Here is a 22,576-nt window from a genome sequence, read left to right on the forward strand (position 1 = left end):
TTAAACACATTATTCAAACATTTAAGATAATGTTTTCATTTTTGCATTATTTCTATAGTGTTATTCACGAAAACACAGATCATTTCCCTGTTGGTAGGCAACAGCACTTGGCTGAAAGAAACTGACCACCACGTTCAATTCTAGCTGTAAAAACGAATACCAACGTATGCAGTTAGAAATGCATTCTAGGCTTGTGATGTTGCACTAAAGTTATTGAGGTGGGTATTGAACCAATGCAACATTTCAACACCAGAATGCATTTCTGAAAACATGGTGCATATTTTACCACATTGAATTAACTGAAAGCTACATATGTAGCAGCCATACCAAGACAGGTCAGTAGGAGGCAATACTACTCCAAAGTACAGTAACTACACTGTCCAAAATAGAGGAGGTGATTACAAATTAATTGAGCAATACTTTTAAATGACATGACATTTGCTGCAAGCTGATAAGTTTCATTTTCATTGGGACATTGCTCATATAACTTGTATAGGCTACTGGACATACGTTTAGATAGCCTACTCGTGGCCCCATGGTCTACCTATAACCACAGATTGTTTAAGGGCTGTGCTATAACCCCTGCCTTTCCGTTGTAGGGAAACGCCCTTAAATTACCGGTACATGATATTTAGGGCACAAGCGCATGATTGGCTACATGCAGGCCCACGTTCACATCGCATATTTCGACTCCACGGATGACAGAACCAGTGGTTATTACGGACAGGACAGTATATATAGCCTGTGTGACTACTGCGCGACTTTCGCATTGGGTTGTAGTCAATCACTCGCGTGTACACACGCCCATTACAATGTACGAGTTGAAAAGATAACAGAAAGCAACAAAAACAAAGTCAGGACCGAATTAAGCTAGAACTACATGAAAATAGCACAGGGCGTGAAGATAAGATGAACATTCACTGCGCATGTCTAGGTGACACCGTGGTGGCCACATGAACGCAAGCCAAGTATTTGAAGTTCATGAGAGTCTGATATTGATAATTGCACCCTGCCCGAGAGTAGGGATTAAGTAGCCCAGAGCGTGCAGACAATACAACCTGTGCATCGTGCGTGGAATAACTGGATTCGATTACGCAGAAGGGCTACGACAGGGAGCGCGCGAGAGAGAAAGGCTGTGTGAACCTGTGCGAGGCTGTTTGGGGGTTTTCACAGAGCGCGTTGGTTTAGTCAGCATAACTAATATAAACATCTCCCTGAAATCAGTTTGACACGTGGTTTGTCAGGAATGACGCAAAACACCATCCCTCAATCAACAGTAGACCAAAATCCACGAACTCAGCTCACACTAGCCTACAAGGGCTGTAGGCTAACTAGGCTTGCCAAACATTAGCGATCCAAGCATTCCATTGTCATTTGGACATGTCGCAATGGTAGCAGCTATTCCAATGCAGACCACATTTACGCACTACACCTAGAAAAAAAGTATCATGACGGGCTTAGCATAGCCTACCGTTTTGAGCATACAGACTTTTTTGAAAGAACGTCTATCTCCATCAAAGTTTGTCAACATTGCGCAGTCATTTAGCGCACATAAATGAGGAAAATAGACGAACCTATTTCAAACATATACTCTCACTAAGCCCGTTTATGCGCATCAATAAGCCGTTTATGGTCAGGTTTTTGGAGTAACCTGCGCAAGGCAAAATCATTCGGGCCCAAGCCAACATGCCACAGTGGGCAAATTAATAACTAAATGGCCTTACCTTCAAACGTTTTATTGATCACAGAATTTCACTAGTATTCCACTGACATCCACACGGTTCAACACACCCATCACAACTAGCAAGCCATGTGGATTTGTGCTAACAATAGTTGCTAATTTTTATCGGAATCCAAATGGTCTAAACTTGGCCTATAGTACTTTCTTCCGTTTCTTCAGTATAACGAGATGCCATTTTTGGATTTGCCTCCGTCGACGGTGAAAATATCTGAGAAGGGTAATTTAACCAGTAGGGGCCTAGAACTGTCTTTACTGTGCATACTGACAGCCAATCTACTTCTCCTTTCACTAGAACTAGAAGACTGCCGCCAGTGCTGTGGTGAGTGACTCAAGAGCAAGACGTAACAAATTGATACATTTTTGGGTTCCTTTCGCGTCTCTTACAACAGGCTGTTGCGCGCTCATTTATTTTCACCATACATTAATGAAGGCCTACGCGATAGTTTATTATTTTATTAATATTGGGGAAATTATTATTTTATTTTTTTTCTACAGCCACGCTACGCCGGATTTCCGGCGCGGCGCCGGACTGCTATCACCCCTGTGAGTTGATAGAAAGTTTCACATTATTAAGCCATTTTTTGACAGGGCCGAGCCCTTTCTCCATTCATTCACATTGCTCAGGTATACCTAAAAATAATGGCTGCCAGCATTGCAGTGAAAAAGGTAGCGGGGTGACCTCTAGTCTAATGTTCTACCTCTGTGGGTACACCGCAGTGGGATTGAACTCAAGAGTCTTCATTCAGGGATGGTGGCGGGTCATCATCACTGATAAACTTACAAGGGACTGCCGGACAGCATTGGGCTTTGGAGGGTGGTAGAGGTGGGCAACACTGGGTTTTCATTGGTGGAGGTGGACAGCATTGGGTTCTCATTGGTGGAGGTGGACAGCACTGGGTTTTCATTGGTGGAGGTGGACAGCACTGGGCTTGGTTAGGTGGAGGTGGAAATAGAGGTGGAGCAGAGGGGGGTGGAGGTGGACAACACTGGCCTTTGGTCGGGGGTGGAGGTGGACAGCATTGGGCCAGGGTAGGTGGGGGCGGGCAGCATTGGGCCTTGGTAGGTGGAGGTGGAAGCAGGGCTGGAGGTTGGGTGGGAGGAGGAGGGAGGAGAGGTGGAGGTGGAGGTGGGCAACACTGGGCTGGGGTTGGTGGTGGAGGAGGCACACAGCATTGGGATTGGGTAGGAGGAGTTGAACTGGGCGGGGCCTGCATGGGTGAAGGAGGAAGTAGAGGGGGAAGAAGGGGAGGGGCTTCGAAGGTGGGGGTGGTGGGCTCCTCGAAGGTGCTGGACTGGCTGGACACAGCGCTGTCGGCGCTCAGAGACTCCTTCGGACCTGATGTACACCCATTGGAAGAGGAGACGTCAAGGTGTGGGAGTAGAGCTGACGTCACCAGAGACATTGGAAGTAAGAGCTGGGCTAATGCCACTGACCTCAGTGTTCCATTTTTACACAAACATGGTGGCTCATGGAGCCTTTAAGATCTCCATTGACACTATTTCTCAATGTGAAGTGTTCTGGCCTTGGTAGTGCGATTAACGCCCATTTCTCGCGAGTATCCAATCACTAGTTCTATATGTGATTGATGCATCCGCTAAAAGGGGCCCACCAAGGCTAGAACACTTCACAATGACAAATGCCCATAGTTCCAAAATTGTTCCAGGAAATGACCATCAAACACAGAAAGTGCAGTAAAGGTAAATAAATGTAATTCATTTTTATTTCATTTTTATGTCCTCTTTGCCTGTCATGTAGTGCTAGTCTTGAGGGGAAAGACAGCCGCTGCCTAGAATTATTTGAATCTACGCGAATCATGTCACAAACCGACTTCCTGTATGCCGGTTGTCACAATTCCATGGCTCTGGGCATCACAAACAAGCATCAAACACACTGCCCTTTACCCAGGCCATAGACCTGCTTCAGCTGCCCCTGCACATAAGACTCAATTGTGTGCGTGTGTGTTTGGAGGGAGGAGAGGAGAGGGTGCATCCATGCTCCCTGCCCATCTCCACACTGCTCTGCTCTCTCTGCTCTGCTCTGCTTCAAGTCAAGTCAAGTCAAGTCAAGTTTATCGTCAATTTCTTTACATGCACTGGTCATACAAAGAATTCGAAATTGCGTTTCTTGCTATCCCATGCAGACATAGACTAATCTAGGTAAGGACATAGACAGTATAGACATAGACAGTACTCATACATGGACATAAGACAGTATGGACGTAGACATTGCTCATACACACTCATACATACAGATTCCTCTGTGGTCAACAGGAGCCTCCCTTCCTGTAGAACGCTTGCGATGACTTCTGATTGGTTCAGATTACGTGCTCAACCAGCCAACCGTGCAGAGCATTGGGGACCACCAGCACAACACTAGTCTAGGCAGTGGCTCTGACAATCACCTGCTTTGCATAACATCCTGAGTCATGGGTCAATGAACTGAAGCTGCTCCAATCACACCAACACACCATCACACACACACACCTCAAACTAAACAACTATAAGGCAAATTCTCAGCTGAACTTCTCTTACAACAATAGGTCAAAATTCACTTCGCTGCTTTTTTGTGTAATGTGACACTGTAACCAGTTACTAGTTCCCACAGTGCCAGAACAACAAATCGGAATTGACTGTTGAGTATTGTGTGTGGGTGTGTTTACGGTTGGAGACAGAGATTGTCGGTTTTGATTCTCATTCGTGTGAACGGCAAAGGTTGGTGTCAAAACCGGACATAATTTGAAAGTCACGTAGGCTGATCCCTGCTTCACACAAATATGCACAAATATTCTCCCATACAATACAAACCATCACATGCACACACACACACACGCACACACTTCATATCTCTGTACCCCAAACATGTGTGCTCCTTTACTGTCCTGTGATGCCCAGTAGCTGTGACAGGCACTTGGAGGGGATTTCCAGAGCGCTTCTTTAGATCATGTAAATGCAGATCAGGCTGGACAAAGGCCTGATTCTCTAGCTGGCTGCCTGCTCGACTCTTTAGGACGTTGGCTGCTGAGGGACTGACTCCCTCTGTGTGTGTGTGTGTGTGTGTGTGTGTGTGTGTGTGTGTGTGTGTGTGTGTGTGTGTGTGTGTGTGTGTGTGTGTGTGTGTGTGTGTGTGTGTGTGTTGAGGCATCCACATCCTGAATCTTATGCAATCCTGGTGTGTGTGTGTGTGTGTGTGTGTGTGTGTGTGTGTGTGTGTGTGTGTGTGTGTGTGTGTGTGTGTGTGTGTGTGTGTGTGTGTGTGTGTGTGTGTGTGTGTGTGTGTGTGTGTGTGTGTGTGTGTGTGTGTGAGTGTGTGTGTGTGTGTGTGTGTGTGTGTGCGTGTGTGTGTGCGTGTATGTTGGACTAGGGTACATATATATAGTCTTACAATATGATGTATCTATATTTGCACTGCTGGTTATATTGTGCTAGGCAGTACATGGATACTGTGATCTATTTTCTCACAGTCGAGTGTGTGTGTAAGACTGTAAAACTTTTCGTGGAAGTGCATGTGTGCTGACAGAGAGGAGGTGAGAGAGTGTGTGGGTGTAAGCATATATCTGTATTGAAATAGCAGCGGATTTTGTGTACAATTGTGCAAATGTGTGCAGAAGAGGGAGACTGTGTGTTGCACTAGATTGTGTAGCTTCTGCAACAGACTGTGTGTGTGCGTTTGCGTGTGTGTCCATATGTGTGTCCTGACTACAGTCCCAGGAAAAAGTTTGTACACCCTTTGAAATTTCTTACATTTCTGTCAAAATTGATCATAAAACATGGTCTGATCTTCCCGGAAATCTCAAGAAGGATCAATCAGAGTCTGCTTTAATTAATTCCACCCAAACATTTACATGTTATCATATTTTTATTGGTCATAAGGCCATAACATTCACAGGAGAGCAGGGCATAAGTAAGTACACCCTTGCATTAAGTAGGTTTTAACCCTCAGTTAGTTGCAATATCATCAACCAGACTTGTCCTTAGTTGCATATCAGATTGACAAAACAATCTGTTTGTATCTTGTCTCCCTCTTCTTTAGAGAACTGCCTCTCGTCAGCAAGGTTTGTGGGATGTCTGGAGTGCATAGCTTTCTTGACTTCATTGCCATATAATCTCAATTGTTTTTTGTCAGGGCTTTGACTGGGCTATTTCAGAATGTGTATTTCATTATTATGAAGCCATTCTAAAGTCGATTAGCTTCTAAAGTATGGGTTGTTGTCACATTTCAGGACCCATACTCTTGTGTGCTTCAACTGTGTGACAGACTTCCTCACGTTTTTTCTATAAAATATCACAATAAACTTGAGTTCATTGTTCCACTGATAATAGCAAACTGTCAAGGGCCTGAGGCAGCAAGGTAGCCGCATATAATGATGCTCCCGCCACCATACTCAAGAGAGGAGATATAACCAAGAATAGCTTAAAATGGGATTCATTCTGCCAATCTAAAATGAATGGGGTTTCTGTCCAAAAAAATATTGCTGCACCTTTGAGGTTTGCGAAAAAACATTTATATGCTTCATAGAATTACTGCAAAATATTCTGTAGACCAACGTTGAAACCAAAGTTGAATTGTTCAGGGGAACACACAATGTCATGTTTGGAGGAGAACTGGACAACCACACCTTCACCAAAACATCATCTCCACCTTTGAGTATGGTGGCGGGAGCATCATTATATGCGGCTACCTTGCTGCCTCAGGCCCTTTTCAGTTTGCTATTATCAGTGGAACAATGAACTCAGAAGTTTATCGAGATATTTTACAGAAAAAAAGTGAGGTAGTCTGTCACACAGTTGAAGCACACAAGAGGATGGGTGCTGATGTGTGACAACAACCCATACTTTAGAAGCTAATCGACTTTAGAATGGCTTCATAATAATGAAATACACATTCTGGAATAGCCCAGTCAAAGCCCTGACAAAAAACAATTGAGATTATGGCATCAAGTCAAGAAAGCTATGCACTCCAGACATCCCACAAACCTTGCTGACGAGAGGCAGTTTTCTAAAGAAGAGGGAGACCAGATACATCCAGATTGTTTTTGTTAATCTGATCTGCAACTACAGGAAACATCTGGTTGAGGTGATTGCGACTAACTTAGGGTTAAAACCTATTGAATGCAAGGGTGTACTTACTTATGCCTTGCTGTTCTGTGAATGTTTACATCTTATGGCCAATGAAAATATGAAAACTTGTAAATGTTTGGGTTGAATTAGTTAAAGCAGACTCTGGTTGTTCCTTCTTGTGATTTCTAGGAAGATCAGACCATGTTTTATGACCAATTTTGACAGAAAGGTAAGACATTTCAAAGGGTGCACAAACTTTTTCCTGGGACTGTATGTGGAAGCTGGTTGTGGTGGTGGTGGTGGGGTGTGTGTGTGTGTGTGTGTGTGTGTGTGTGTGTGTGTGTGTGTGTGTGTGTGTGTGTGTGTGTGTGTGTGTGTGTGTGTGTGTGTGTGTGTGTGTGTGTGTGTGTGTGTGTGTGACCTCACTATGCTGTGAAAGCCTCTACTGTTGGCAGCATATTTGCGTGGAGGTTCAGAATGTGGGGCCTGGGGAGAGAGGCGTCAGGAGCTGCAGCCCACAGGCTTCTAGAATGCCACTGTTACCCAGGCGACCCCACTCCCCGCTCAAGCGTTCTATCACAACACTGCCTCACTTTCCAGTGGGAACTATGCTCACAACTGCGTGTGAGAGAGAGAGAGAGTGTGTGTGTGTGTGTGTGTGTGTGTGTGTGTGTGTGTGTGTGTGTGTGTGTGTGTGTGTGTGTGTGTGTGTGTGTGCGCGCGCGCGCACATGTGGGTGGGTGGGTGTTTGGGTATGTATGTGTGTGCGTGCGTGTGGGTATGAGAGAGAGAGAGAGAGAGAGAGAGAGAGAGAGAGAGAGAGAGAGAGAGAGAGAGAGAGAGAGAGAGAGAGAGAGAGAGAGAATATTGTGTGTTTGTGCGTGCGTGTGTGCATGCGTGTGGTTATGAGAGAGATCGAGAGAGAGAGAGTGAGAGAGAGAGAGAGAGAGAGAGAGAGAGAGAGAGAGAGAGAGAGAGAGAGAGAGAGAAGGAGAGGGGGGGAGAGAAAGAGAGAGAGAGGGAGAGAGAGAGAGAGAGAGAGAGAGAGAGAGAGAGAGAGAGAGAGAGAGAGAGAGAGAGAGAGAGAGAGAGAGAGAGAGAGAGAGAATATGGCCAGATCTGGACCCTGAAAGTAAACTCTGCTGCGCCTGGCCTGGCAATTACTACATCAGGTAGTTTCAGCGAGGCAGTGAATGCACTCAAAGAAAAAGCATGCAAAGCCCTCTATGCAATATGCAATGCTTTATAATAAAAATATTCCCATATCAATCTGGTGCCAACTATTTGACAGCATTACACAGCCTATTTGCGCTGTATGGAAGCGAAGTCTGGGGTGGTACCTAAACTAAGATTAACAACAACTAATGGACAAGCTCATTTCAGCCCTGCTTCCAGACTTTGTGTCAGAAAGACCATCAAACAAGAAAAAGAAAAATCAAACTGCCAGCAACAAAATTGCTGTCTGACGCTAATCTCAAATATGAATTGGCAGAATATCTCCTTCTGTCAGAAATACGAAGCAGAGGCAAATCCTGACCAAATAAAGGTTGTGACCACACCATTGCCCTGGAAACAGGCAGACACAGTATAACCTAGCTGTCTAAAGTCGAATATGTGGTAATGACAATGGTCAGACAGTGTGTGTGTGCGCGTGTGTGTGTGTGTGTGTGTGTGTGCGTGCGTGCGTGCGTGTTCACAGGGATCCATGCTCCATGCATTTGTAAGCATGTCTGACACTTGTAAGCATGTCTGTCCCATTTGTAATCAGCCTTGTGGGACGAATCCAAAAGCCTCGTTAATGACCTGAACAAGGGCCAGTGTGTGTGTGTGTGTGTGTGTGTGTGTGTGTGTGTGTGTGTGTGTGTGTGTGTGTGTGTGTGTGTGTGCATAAGGAGAGCAAGGCATTATGGGAAACATCAGTCACTCTGACCCCCTTTAAGCATCCAGCCACAAACAAGCCACGTTCTGACAGCGCCTGCCACTTAAGGCTCTCTGTGCGTGTGCGCATCTGTGTCTCGGTGTGTGTGTGTGTGTGTGTGTGTGTGTGTGTGTGTGTGTGTGTGTGTGTGTGTGTGTGTGTATAAATCTCTGCCACCTCCCGGCAGCGTGGCTCCCCACCTCTCTGTCATCCGCCACCATCATGGGCCTGTCAGGACCCAGCATGCATCTCACTCTCTCTCCGTCTCTCTCTCTCTCTCTATTTATGTCCCCCCTCATCAATCTCTCCCTCCCTGCGGTTGCTCTCTTTTCTCCCTCTCACTCCCCCTTTCCTCTCAGTTTCACTCAATGTCTCTCTCTCTCTCTCTCTCTCTATTGCACATCTTCCTCTCTTTCTTCATTCTCCCCCTTGCACTCTCTTTTCCCGCCTGGTCATCGCTGTTGATCATGCGTGCTCCCCCCCCCCAACGCTCCATCCCACCCTCCCCTCCTCCTCTTCCTCCATTTCTCTCTCCCTCTTTGTCCAGCTAATTCAAAACTGTGACTTAGCACTTCATCTAATATTTCATATTTCATTCCAGTATTCCAATAGATATTAGTGCCGACATGTTTATTTAATATTGTGGATAATGAAAGCCGATCATCAGTTGTATCCACTGACAGGATTTATCGGCCTGGCCCCTATTGGGAATACTGTCCCGTAACTCAAATAAAGATGAAGTGATTAAGACATACAGGTATACACACTCTGGTAGAATTCATGACTACTTATCCATTTTTAACCTTTTTTTTCAGAGAATATAAAATGATAAAAATGATAAAACCTTTTACAAGGTTGGTGTGTGACTATGGCCGTTTATTATCAATCGACTCGTCATAAATCACAGAGACCACAGTCACTGCATGAATGCGTACGGCAGTAACTCCCATAAAGCCATAACTCACAAGGTTTAAGTGGACGGTGATTAGGATCATAATAATGATAGAATAATAAAATGTAATCATATATAAAACGTGCAGAGTACGTGGAGGCTGATAGAGTACCTTTCCTACCTTTCATGTCCTCCTCTTCAGTGGTGTTACAGCTCTCCTCCGAGCCCTGGGGACGAAGGGAGAGGGGAAGGGGGGAGGGGCAGGTGAAGACAGGTGAGCGTTGAGGAGAGAGAGAGATGGGGAGGGAGAGAGAGAGAGAGAGAGAGAGAGAGAGAGAGAGAGAGAGAGAGATGGCCAAGTACAGTGTAAGGCAAAGAATCAGGAAAGAAGAAAGAAAAAAGGAGGGGGAGGGTTGAATTGAAGATGTCGGGTGTTTGTGTGAGTGTGTGTGTGTGTGTGGGGGGGGATTGACAACATCAGAAAAAGTTACAGCAATTATGCATAAACAAACAGACAGACAAATATCGGAAAACAGTGCAGTAATCGTCCACATCCAAGCTGGACAGACAGACAGACAGACAGATACCCAGGGATACAGGGCGACAGACAAGACATAAAAAAGAGAAGAAGACAGCAGGTCGAACGTCCACCCAGGACCACGCACACCAACACCCAGCACAAACCAGACAGAGTGGCGAGAAGGCCACTACTGGACACTACACAAGCGAGGCACCAAAACCCAGACAGCACTTTTGGTGGCAGGACTCAGCAAGGGAGGGGGGTTGGGTGGCGGAGGGGAGGGGAGAGACATGTGACTGTAGTGGTGGTGGTGGTGGTGGTGGTAGTGGTGGTGAGGGGACTGTTATCCACCAACACAATCCATACGTTAAACAGTGTAGCTTGCGTATGTGTGTCGGGTTCGAGACAAGAGGGCAGAAAACAGGCTCTCAGACTCTATAAAGACACGTGTGTGTGTGTGTGTGTGTGTGTGTGTGTGTGTGTGTGTGTGTGTGTGTGTGTGTGTGTGTGTGTGTGTGTGTGTGTGTGTGTGTGTGTGTTAGCAAGGCAAGATCCATCATGATTGATTCTGGGTTTTTTTTCCAGCCAGACATATTCAACAAACAGCACATGGGTGACTAGGACTAGCATAGGCCTGAGGAGTGTGCAGAACACATGGTTACACTTTACTTGACGCCGGCGCCATACGTGTGACATAACAGTGGTATAACAGTGTCGTAACACAGTCATGGACGCGTCAAATATTTTATGACTATTGCCAGTGACATTCGGTTAACGTAAAGACAACTCAAACCAAGTCAACTTCTAATTAAACGTTAATTAAGTTTATGACATCGTCATCATAGGGCAGCACAATTAATCGAAAAATAATCAAAATCGTGACAAAATAGTGAAATCGAATTTATGATTTTAATCGTGATTTAATCGTGGCAATAGTGACCTACTTTTGAGAGCGTCCTTGAAGCCAGAACATACTGACAGGCTGGTGTTTCTGGCCAGAAATCTGTCCACTTAAGTTTCATGCTATTGCCTTTACATAATTATTACAATTCATTTTATTTTGTTCATCCCGTATGTAATTCATTCTTGGTTATATTTCATCTTGTTATAATTTTCAAAAAAATCTGCAAAAATCAATAATCATGATTAATAATCGTGATTATGATTTTGACCAAAATAATCGTGATTTAGATTTTTTCCATAATCGTGCAGCCCCACGTCATCATGTTTATGACACATCCATGACCACGTCATGACACTATTTTGGTATTGTTATGACACTGTCATGTCACTGTGTACGACAACGGCGTCAAGTTGAGTGTAACCGATGATACATTATGTTCACCATCCTACAGAGTTCAGGTGACTAAAACGTGCAAAACAGCATTCGGGCATTTTGTCAGCCTAACCAGAGGCAAGTAGGCTACTACTAAACTCTGTTGCTGGACTGACGGCCACATGCGTAACCCAGAGGAGCGGTATAGCCATTTACTTCAATTGTATTTTAAAAAGTACAGTTGTAGACACACAAATCCCTATAGCTCCCACAGAATATCATTTCAGGAAACATGTCAAGCTTGAAAAACAATAAAACGGTCTTTGGGGACCTATATTGATCTGTGTGAAAGCAAATACTGTCTTTGGTTAAGAACCATTTTGCATATAGTGCACCCATTTACATGTGCGTTGACAGGACAGTTCATTTTGATAGTTGCTAATTATCAAAATTTGGAATTGGTGAATGGTGCCTTGGACGGCCAGATCCGTGTGTGGTGAGGGAGAGGAAAAGTGAAAGGGGGGGTTGGGGATTGCGGATCCGACCTCTGTGGAGAAGCAGAGCTGAGCTGGACTTAAGACTACAGACTTGGACTGGACCTGGTTCTTGGAGGACCAGGCTTACCTTGGTGCCATCTGCTGGGTTGTGCACGACTGTGGTCTGGGGTTCCTGGGGGAAGCAGGAGAGAGTTTAACATGCCGTGCCACGAAAAGGGGAGAGAGAGAGAGAGAGAGAGAGAGAGAGAGAGAGAGAGAGAGAGAGAGAGACTGAAGGAATGGAAATGCAAAAGGCCGGTGAAAGAAAGAGCATTTGAGAAAGAGGTAATCGCTGGTCGAGGTAAGTGGTCAAGAGTAATATTAAGTCAGGTTGAGAGAAAAAGGGTGGAAGAGGTGGAAAACAAACTAAATGAATAAAATGAATGAAAATATATCCATGTAGCAACATACAGAGCGAAAGAGAGAGAGAGACAGAGAAAGAGAGAGACGGAGACAGAGAGATTGAAAGACAGAGAGATAGAAGGACAGAGGATTGCCACACACAGCACAAGAACAGTGACGCGTCCACTGCCAAGCACATCAGCCACGCGCCACAGACAACTGAAGGACAGGGGGCCACGCGGTGTCCGAGAAGTCTGCCACTGGACATCCCAAACAACAGAGTAGCGGCGACACAGCCACAAGAGGCAGTCGCCCCAACACAAGTCAATACGGACAGGGAAGACAGGACAGGACCACACTCACAACACACTAAACATTTACCGCAACTAACTAGCTAACCACACACCCACACACGCATGCACCGCCCACACACGCGCCCACGCAAAAAGAAAATGAAAGAAATGCCTCCAAAACAAAAAACAGCAGCGTCACACACAGACGTAGATGACAGATAACACATTACATACAGGCCCCTTGCAGGCGAGATACAGACAGACAGACAGACAGACAGACAGACAGACAGACAGACAGACCCAAAACCACAGCATTGCCAAGGACAGATAAGAGCAGGCCATGCCCAGCCGTAGGGTACAAATGACACGTATGCTCTATAGTACTGGGAACAACCTGAAGGGACACATGACACGTACAGCATGGTCTCTGGCACTGCTTCAGAAGAGCTGTTGAGGGGCGGTGGAGGATGCAGGACCCAGAACAGCGGTCCATCAGGATGCCCGACTCTGATCATTTGTTTGGTCTTGTCTATGTACGGGATGATGCCTGTTGGTCATGGCCAATCAAATCATGCCATTGTGGCAAAATTGCTCTTTTACCCGTTTAGAAGACATATTGGGTAAACGGCACTGAACTCTCTCTGTGTGTGTGTGTGTGTGTGTGTGTGTGTGTGTGTGTGTGTGTGTGTGTGTGTGTGTGTGTGTGTGTGTGTGTGTGTGTGTGTGTGTGTGTGTGTGTGTGTGTGTGTGTGTGTGTGTGTGTGTGTTGGGGACATTAAGGTGACAGCTAGTATGCGTCTTTCTGTCAGCCTTGAGCTTTGTTCCCCTCTTTCCACAGCAGAACAGACTCACAATCAATGCACTGAGAGATAGAGATAGAAATAGGGAGAGAGAGAGAGAGAGAGAGAGAGAGCGAGAGAGAGAGAGAGAGAGAGAGAGAGAGAGAGAGAGAGAGAGAGAGAGAGAAAGAGAGAAAGACTATGTGAATGAGAGTGAGCATGGGCTCCCTCTTCCGTCTGCAGTCTTCTCCAAAGGTGTCTGGCCTCACCACTCTGATCTGTGTGGTGGTTGGGGGCCGGGGGCAGACGCTTGGGGCCATCAATATTGCACTGCTGAGAAGGGGCCCTGCATCCTCCTCACCTCACAACCACAACCAGCCAGTGTCAAAGAGTGTCAGGCTACACACACTCACACATCCACCCCTGGCTTTCATCAATAATGCTATATGCCAATGCTATTTTGATTGTGTGTGTGGGGGTGTGTATTGTGAAAGTGAACGAGCATTAAAAACCAGGAGCAATGAGGGAGCATAGGTCACTGACACCCTCTGGGTGTGGCTGTGCTTCAAACAACATTCACAATCGCCATTACAGAGATCAAGAAGTCATCCATCAGACAATCTCCAAGTGAACTTGGCAAAAGGGAGGGGAAGCAGGGGGAGAGGAGAGCCAGGAGGAGGAAGAGGAGATGAGAGGAGATGGGGGGGGAGGAGGGGGGGGGGATGAAGAGGAAGAGAAGAGACTGAGCACGTGTTATAGACGGCTAAGAGAGCAGAGTTGAAAAGGTTAAGAAAGGGTTACAAAAGAGGAAGGGCGGTAAAGCTGTGAGGATGAGGAGAGGAGAGGAGAGGAGAGGAGAGCACGAGGAAAGGAGGAGTGTTGGAAAGGAGAGGAGAGGAGAGGAGAGGAGAGGAGAGGAGAGGAGAGAAGAAAAGAGAAGAGAAGAGAAGAGAAGACACACTACATAACCGAGGCGGGGAAGCCAACATGAAGCAACAGTGATGAACAAATAAGATGACGGGACAGATGAAAAACAGCAACTGCAGGTGCAACTGAAAACAAAGAGTGTGAACAAGAAAAAACACAAACATGACCAAAAAAGCAAACAAACAAAAAAGGAGGATGAGAAAAAAAATATTTTTTAGATGAGATACCATTGGTGCAGAAGATGATATGCTGTTGTCTTTGGTGCTGCTGGTACTGCTGACTACACTGTTTTTACTGTTGTTTGTCTGTGGCTGGGGTGGGGAAAACAGACAAACACACACAAACAAACAAATTGGCAAGAGTGATTTCTTATCTTATTCTTTACAAGTAATAGTGATTTCTTATTGTATGCTTTATAGGTAAAAGTGATTTCTTATAGTATGCTTCACAGGTAGTAGTCATTTCTTATCATAAAACGCTGTATATCATCCCAGATGTAACAGTACTTTGGGTTGTTTTATTGGGGGTCATTAGAGGTGGTTGTGACACCCCCTACCTTATGCCACTTCAGAGAGCCACAATCATCAAATGAATAGATCAGCTAATTGGCAGTAGGCCTATCGCATATTTTTTGCGCATATGCTGAAGAAACACATGGCATGTTGAAACTTCTTGATGTTAGTTGAATATGCTCACAAACAAAATATCGCTAGTTCCTACACACAATGTAAAACTGAGATGAAAGAACAACACTCCTAGTCAGCATTTGACAGGGAATTAAAGTTTCTTTCTTCTGATTTTAAATACTTTCTATCGCTACAATAACTGTCCACACCTATTGAATAGGAAGGGACAGCACATCGGCTGCCCTTTCGGAGCATGTAAACATGTGGTTCTCATTTTTTTTTAGCAAATGTCCCCTTGACCTTATCATAAGCCTCTCAATGCCCCCTTGACCTCACCATAATCCTATCAACGGCCCCTTGACCTCATCACCTTCCAACGCCCTCCTTAGTATTAAAAAATGAAATAGACTAATACCCCCCTATCTGCAACTGAGAGCCCCTCTCAGCTGTATCCTTCTCAATGCCCCCCAAGGGTTCTCTCATGCCCCATAGGGGGCTGTAGAGCTCCCGTTGAGAAAACTTAAAGTGATTCTGTCCCATTTTTGGAAATAAGCTTATTTTACATCTCCTCCTGAGTTAAATAATAGGGTTTTACCGTTCTCCTGTACTTTCAACCGTTCTCTGGGTATGGCGGTGCAAATTTTACCTCCATGCTAGCAGTTAACATTGAGTCCTATGAGACCAGCCCGCGGCTGGCTAAACGCGGCTAAACTGGCTAAACGCGGGGCGAATTATTCGCAAAAAAAACTATGCACACCGGGCGCGACGCGATTTTGCGACCTTGTGACATCAAAACGTTCGAAAAATCGCACCGGTGAGTTCTGCGACAAATTGATAGCAGCAGCAGCACGGACGAGGTCGTCATCATCTTGAATCCAAACGTTTTGCTTGGTATAGGCATTGCCTACCCACACATTAGATTCATTGGCCTGGCGAGACTTTTCCCTGCCGTTTGCAAAATGATATTAGGCTACTGTAACACAACTGGCTTTCGCTCAAAAGCGAATGCGAATCAATCAGGCTGGCCAACCATTCCATTACCTACACAAACAAGATTATGCCAGGCCTATAACTAAAGATAACATTTGAAGTACACAAACAATTTGAAGTGCACACACATTTGTATTTTGCCTATCAGTCAAACGAGTAGCCTAAGGGGTCTTACACACCAGGGCGGTAAAGCGTCGCGGAACGGGCGCGTTTTTTACCGGCGTCGGTGAAAATACATTGAAACATATCTGTCCTTACACACCAACCGGCGGTAGTCGAGCGTCAGCGGCACGGGAGCCGGCTCCGCGCCGCGCTGCATTTGGAAAATAGAATTTGAGCGTATTTTTCACGCCGGCGACTGGCGGTGTCTCATTCAAATGAATGGCAAAGTAGCATGCTAACTTTGGCTGTGGGTAGGGTTTTGAGTAGGACTGGCCGCGCACGCTGACGCTGTCAGTGTGAAAGGCAGAGAAAAACACGCCGGCCAAAACTAAGCAGAAAGACCGCGTTCGTCCCGGGACCGTTCCGTTCCGCCTTGGTATGTTTTGGCCCTAAAAGACAAGCGCGCCTCTGAAAAGATGCAGCCTCTTGGCCAATGCAGCACACATCGCGCGCTCCACGCTCATCCGACCTGTAGCTATACGCCTATATTTCTTTTCTGCAACAGAGTGATGAAGTGGTCCGCACACTGGGTATTAGCTTCAAAAATATAAACTTTATTTCACTTTTCATTTTTTTTTTTAAAGAATGAAATAAAGTTCATATTTTTGGAATACCCAGTGCGGACCACTTCATGTTTACCACTTTTTGTCTGGCACCTGGATAACTTTGTGGATGTGCGCATTCCAACCGCCAAACGCTATTTTCTGCAACAGAGGAAATGCTTTCTTACGTAAATGTTGACCCAACAGCAGAAGTCAGTGGCAACATTGACAATTCAGGGCGCTTGACTGTGACAACTAGATTTGTTCCGAGGCAAAGGAAACGCCCACTTCATCCTACGAGATGAGCTGAATTTCTATGCACGATGTAAGAGCGGCGTGTGACTCAATTTGAGCCAGTTGGTGCCAAATACGAGGTGTGCGCCTCGGAGAAAATGTGCCCACCTCATTCCTTGGTATACCCATATTAAATAAATTGGCCTGGCGAAACATTTTCCTGCCGTTTGCAAACTGACAGGCTATTGTAACACAACTTGCGTTTGCTCAAAATCGGATGAATCACGCCAACCATTTCATTACACAAACACGATTAGGCCAGGTAGGCTATATAACAAAAGATAACATGTGAAGTACACAAACAATTTGAAGTGCACAGACATTTTCTTCTTTTGGCTATCAGTGACACACGGAAAGGGGATGCGTGCTCCTGAAGAGATGCAGCTTCTTGGGCCAATGCAACACACATCCCGCTCTTCTACTCTCATCCGACACCTGTAGCTATTTCTTTTCTGTAACAGAGGAAATGCTTTCTCGCGTAAATGTTGACCCAATAACAGCAGACGTCCGTGGCAACATTGACAATGCAGGGCGATTGACAGAGTGACAACATTAGGCTATATTTGTTCCGAGGCAAAACGGACAGAGATGGCCGCTGGTGTTCAGACACTTTGGTCAGATGCCCAAGACAAGGTGTGCGCCTCGGATAAAATGTAGCCCACTTCATTCGGACCTCGGAAGGATGGCATGGCTGGCTGCATTGCCACATAATGCCATGAAGGCTACCTTACCTCCGAATGAAAAGGGGGCTCTATTTTTGAGACCACAGTTGCCAATTTATCAGACGCAATATAATGGAGCGGACAAGTTTAATTTCAGTGCTTTAGCAGATCACCCCAACACATTGCAGGTTGCGCAATGTAGGCCTATGCCTTAGGCCTGCACCCCCATCACTTCATAATTTCACCAAAGAACAGCTCTGCACATCCCCGTGAAAAGTTTCCCGACACAACTTATAGTAACAGGCAATCATCACTGCGCCACATGCACTCACCGCTGCGTTTCATTGATAGGCTGGACATGCATTCGTTTTTGACCGGGTCTGTTTTAAAAGTGCGTGCATGCATTTGGTAATCGAAACGAGAATATTGTCTTTTTTTCCTTGATAGTGCTGGGCCACTCAAAGCTGTCAAGGCGTTGACTAGGCTACGTTTCCAATGGGTAGTTTTCTTGGCAAAAGCACTTCATGATATCCCTAGTCGAGATGCCGTTTCATCTTGACAGGTTTAAAATTCAATGACAAGTCAGACCTTTATTAGGCCTATTTGCATTTAGTTCTCGTCTATTTAATCCAACACCTGCTTTACTGATGGGCACGCATTCTATGCCTCTTTTCACAAGCAGGAGATCCTACTGCAACAGAACTAGTTGTTACAAGGTCATGAAAGGAGTGGGTAGCCTACAGCCCTTTTCCCATCAGATTCTGTACGCTGCTTCTATTGTGACAGGAATTTATTGTGACGTGACTAAATTAATTTCATGTGATTGGTTGACACATTTTGTCGTGTTCGAAAAATCGACCTCGGTGCGAATTTTTTTGTGTGTCGCTTTGTCGAGGCAAAAATTCGCCTCCAGTGTGCAAGCACTCATTGAAAATACAAAGTTCTAAAAATGAAACTTGTCCAGCGAAAAATCGTTGCGAAAATTCGCGGTTGGTGTGCAAAGACCTTTAATCACAACACCCATTTAGCATTCAAGGCCCATACCTCCTGATCTGAGCGAGTCTGGCTGCGGAGATAATGTGTCTGTGCGTGCACATGTGTGTGTCTGTGTGTGTGTGTCTGCACTACATGGTAGTGCTCAGGATAAATGGCATCTGAATGCCATACAGGCGGGTCCTCTTTAAAACCAGAACAGGCCTCTTCCTCTCTGGGGGCCATCAGGGCACATTTGCGGCAGCGTGTTGAGGCACACAGTCGAGCCACTTTAGCACACATTAGCATTCTTGGAGCGCAAAACCGCTTTGCTCGCTCACACCCTCACCTCACTTACCGCCTCTCTCTTTTTCATTCACAGCTCCCTCTATCTCCCTCTCTCTATCTCTCTCTCTCTCCCCCTTCCTCCATCCATTTCGCTTTTCACTCTCTCCCTCCTCCCTGCTGACACTAAGCGATGTTTTCAAAGTGAATATCTTAAGGGCTTTTGTGTCTGCGACTTTTACCTGCTGAAGACTGATGGCTATTGTTATTGAGTCCTACAAACGGCACCTAAGGGAGCCTTATTGAGGATGCTTTAATGATGATGATTTTGTATCTTATCTGTTCACCAGCAATAAAAAAACATGTGCACTACTTAAGCAAAAAGCTTTTGAATAGCAGTCTAGAAAACGTTTGGAGAGAAATAGGATTAGTAACTGCTGCTGGGACAAACCATTGAACCACTTTCTTCTTTTAACAAATGTTATAACTGAAACAGTAGCTTACTTATAACTTTATACGGAACACCCAAAAACTAGCAGGAGACGACAGCCAATTCTCAAATACCCCTCCCCATCAACACCCCCACTTTCACAAAGCAACCTACACAACACCTACTGCGGACCAGTGCATGCAGTGAACGGTTTTGACGAAAAGGGGTTCTCTCCCTCTCAAATTGTCCCGATTTAATTTTAGACTTGCAATTGTCCAGAATGCGCAATCTTAATCGTCTCAAGTCAAAGTGTGTAACTTGTGCAATAGCTGTGTTCGACTATGATGCTTTTGATCAGGTTGTACTGGATTAGGGAGACCAAGAGAAGTGCAGTGAAGTGAAGAAAAGGGCAAAGACATTGGTGCAGAAAGTGTTAAATATCGCCATAAAAGCTCACTTGCTGTGGACCCCACCACACAGTCACAACAAAATCAGCTGTTTGGAGACCAAACCTGGTGTGCTGTGCTAGAGCGAGCTATAGTTGTGTATCATCGTTTCAGAAACAGCATACAGCCCTACAAAGGCAAAGTAACAGGCTTCTTGAGGAACCATTTATCAAGATGGGTCCACAGAGGAACCTTTTTCTCATGTAACAAGTTACAAGAAATAAAACAAAATCAGCTTGTGGTGGGGGAGAGAACTAAAGAGAATGTGGCACCGAGGCCTCACTGTTGTAGTTGGGAGCGAGCTGTAGCCTGTTGGTTTGAACTACTGAGATGCCTGCCATCACTTGTATTGGATCAAGTGGTTAGAAGAGAGTGTGGCAGAGACACCAAAAAAACGGTCCGCTGGCAGGGAGGGATAAAGAGATGGAGGGATAGAGGGAAGGAGGAGAAGTGTGACAGGAAATGTCCCACAGCGCTGATCCAGGATCAGACACAGCACTGTGGTGTAAGAGGTCACGTCTTGTCTGGGACACAGCGTACGGCCGTCTTGGACAAACGCTCCCTTCAGATAGGCTGAGGCAAACCGCGTGTGGCATGCACAGCTCCATCATCTTGGTGTGGGCTCAACTGACTGATGTGGCTGCCTGCCTGCCTGGCTGACGGTTGTGCTGGCTGACGTTTGAGAGTCGCACCTCAGGGAGAAAATCCTCTCTGCTTCCAGAAAGTGACTCACACACCTGGGTCTCTCCTCACACACTTACACACTGCATGAACAGACACCCCTCAGCCCACTCGGTGCCTGTGACGCGCTTTGGAAACACATGCATGGAAACACGCACGCACGCACGCACGCACGCACGCACGCACACACGCACGCACAGGGCCTGGACAGTCTGGTGTTCTGGAGTCAGAGCAAAAAAAACCCCTCACTGTAAGTTGGATGTGCCCAGCATAAGGCTAGCAGGAGAGCCTAGCATCAGGGTTGCTCCAGTAGCAGTCAATTTGGACCCTTTAGTGCCACAGCGGTGACTCAGTGGCAGCCTGGATGAATCAGACCTGATCTGCGTCACTCGCTAATTGGTGGAAGAGTGCGTTCGCCTTGCGCTGGGGTTGGTCTGTTGCTAAGTGCTAACACGGGCCTTGTTGTTCACAGCTTGCTTGCAATCAACCAAAGACATCAGATTCATTATGTGACGACTCGTCTGGGACAAAAACAACAACAACAACGACATGGAGGACAACATGTTTAACACAACTGACAATAACAAGAAAAAAGTATAACCTTTAAATAAAGAAATAAATGAATGAAAATAAAAACAAATATCACAATCGCCCCTTTCTCTTCATGCGAGGCCGAATTTGCCACTATGGGCTTCTTGGCTTATTACTATGGAAATGGTGAGATTAGCTAATCGATGTGGTGGAATAAAAAAGGGGGTGGGGGGTATTCTTGGCCTCTTTCAGGGCTGCAGTATGAAAGGGCACTATGAAAAGACCTAGATGAAAACACAGCCAGTTCCCACAGGGCTGTTCATTCTTGTTGCCATGTCTTAAGATTCAACATGGCATCATACCAGAGTGTTAAGATACTACACAGACTTGAACAGTCTATTGCGTTTGTGCATGACGACTTCATATGTTAACGCATGCTCCACAACAGCCCTGTGACAGGTTAGGTTTAGGGGTGGTTTTGGTCTGGGCATAATTTCACCATTTCCCTTGCTTGTTTCGCTGTTTTTGGCAAAAGCACTGCGGCCAAAACGTTGCTTTACTAACATAGGTTAGGGATGGTTTTGGTCAGTGCACAGCAGAGCATAGAAATTCGCCACGGCAACGGAAATTTGCCGGGACAGAGGGAAAACTCTGCAAACCTGGTCATGTGACAAAAGTGCTTTCCCGTGGCGTTGAGGAGGACGACTTAACATGCAAAGTTGTTCCACCTCAACGCAGAATGCACTAGCGTAAAATAACTACGCCTTTGCATGATGCCAGCCTGTAAGATTGGACAACTCTGGCATTCCACCCACTGCAGTTTAAAACATGTGGGGCACAACATTCTGAGGACGTGTGGATTGTATTCACCCCTCTGGCATGGTTATGAATGCCAAGTGGGTGTACTGTAGGGCATTGGTTCCATTGCGAATGTATTGATTGGTTGTTAACCTGGGGTGCGGTCTCCCCTAGGGGGGAACCAGAGATTGAAGCGGGGGCGCAGAATTTTGTTTGCATTGAGGTTGTGACCAAAATGATACTTCCGAACATTACAATTAGGCCTGATTAAAACCAAATTAAGTTCCAAGCAGTGAAGCATTATTTTTTGCCAGAATAATTGTGACAAGTAATAAAATCCTTTTTATGTAGGATTTTTTTCAAAAAGTGGTACACATGAACTTTGGACAACGAAGCAAAAATGTTATGGAGTGGATTTTTTCAACTGACCTCATTATTTGGCCGTGACAGGCAATCAAATGTGTCTTAAAGTTGCCAACCAGGAAGAGAGGTAATACACCCTACGTAGGAATGTTTCGAGAATTTTCACAAATATCTCATGATTCCCCACAAAAAAATAATAATCCATGATCCATGAAAAAGCCAAGATCAACACCCCCTCCAAGGGATGCTCACCAAAGGTGCAATACTGCAATTTCGACAAATGGAACCATGGTCAAAGAATCAACCCTATGTCTCTCCTGTCAAAGGTCTGTTGCCTTGACTGCAATTCAGTCAACGTCCCCCTAGGTGGCGTATGTATGTGTAGGAATGATTGTGAAAACAAAATTGGACACTAGAAGGAAGGGAAAAAACTTCAGATTGAGAAAAAAACAGCAAAATCAAATAAAATGATCCCCACTCTGGTTTGTCGATCAATAAAAGAAAGGAAAAGA

At 45.6% G+C, this 22,576-nt stretch overlaps 1 protein-coding gene across 7 annotated transcripts in view; it reads right to left on the reverse strand.

Annotated features, from left to right (window-relative positions):
• The window catches only part of camk2g2 (calcium/calmodulin-dependent protein kinase (CaM kinase) II gamma 2), a 147,272-nt gene that overhangs the window by 12,830 nt on the left and 111,866 nt on the right, over positions 1–22,576 (reverse strand). For 2 of the 7 annotated variants that reach the window (XM_063191117.1, XM_063191122.1), the window contains 3 exons: positions 14,510–14,593; positions 12,030–12,074; positions 9,791–9,836 (listed from right to left, as the gene is read on the reverse strand). In XM_063191117.1, the coding sequence (XP_063047187.1) occupies positions 9,791–9,836; positions 12,030–12,074; positions 14,510–14,593 (175 nt within the window). Of the gene's footprint in view, positions 1–9,781; positions 9,837–12,029; positions 12,075–14,509; positions 14,594–22,576 lie in introns of all 7 variants that reach the window. The other 5 variants (XM_063191116.1, XM_063191121.1, XM_063191120.1 and 2 more) reach the window with 5 other exon arrangements.

The sequence above is a fragment of the Engraulis encrasicolus genome, chromosome 24, assembly GCF_034702125.1.
Source record: "Engraulis encrasicolus isolate BLACKSEA-1 chromosome 24, IST_EnEncr_1.0, whole genome shotgun sequence".
NCBI lineage: Eukaryota > Metazoa > Chordata > Actinopteri > Clupeiformes > Engraulidae > Engraulis > Engraulis encrasicolus.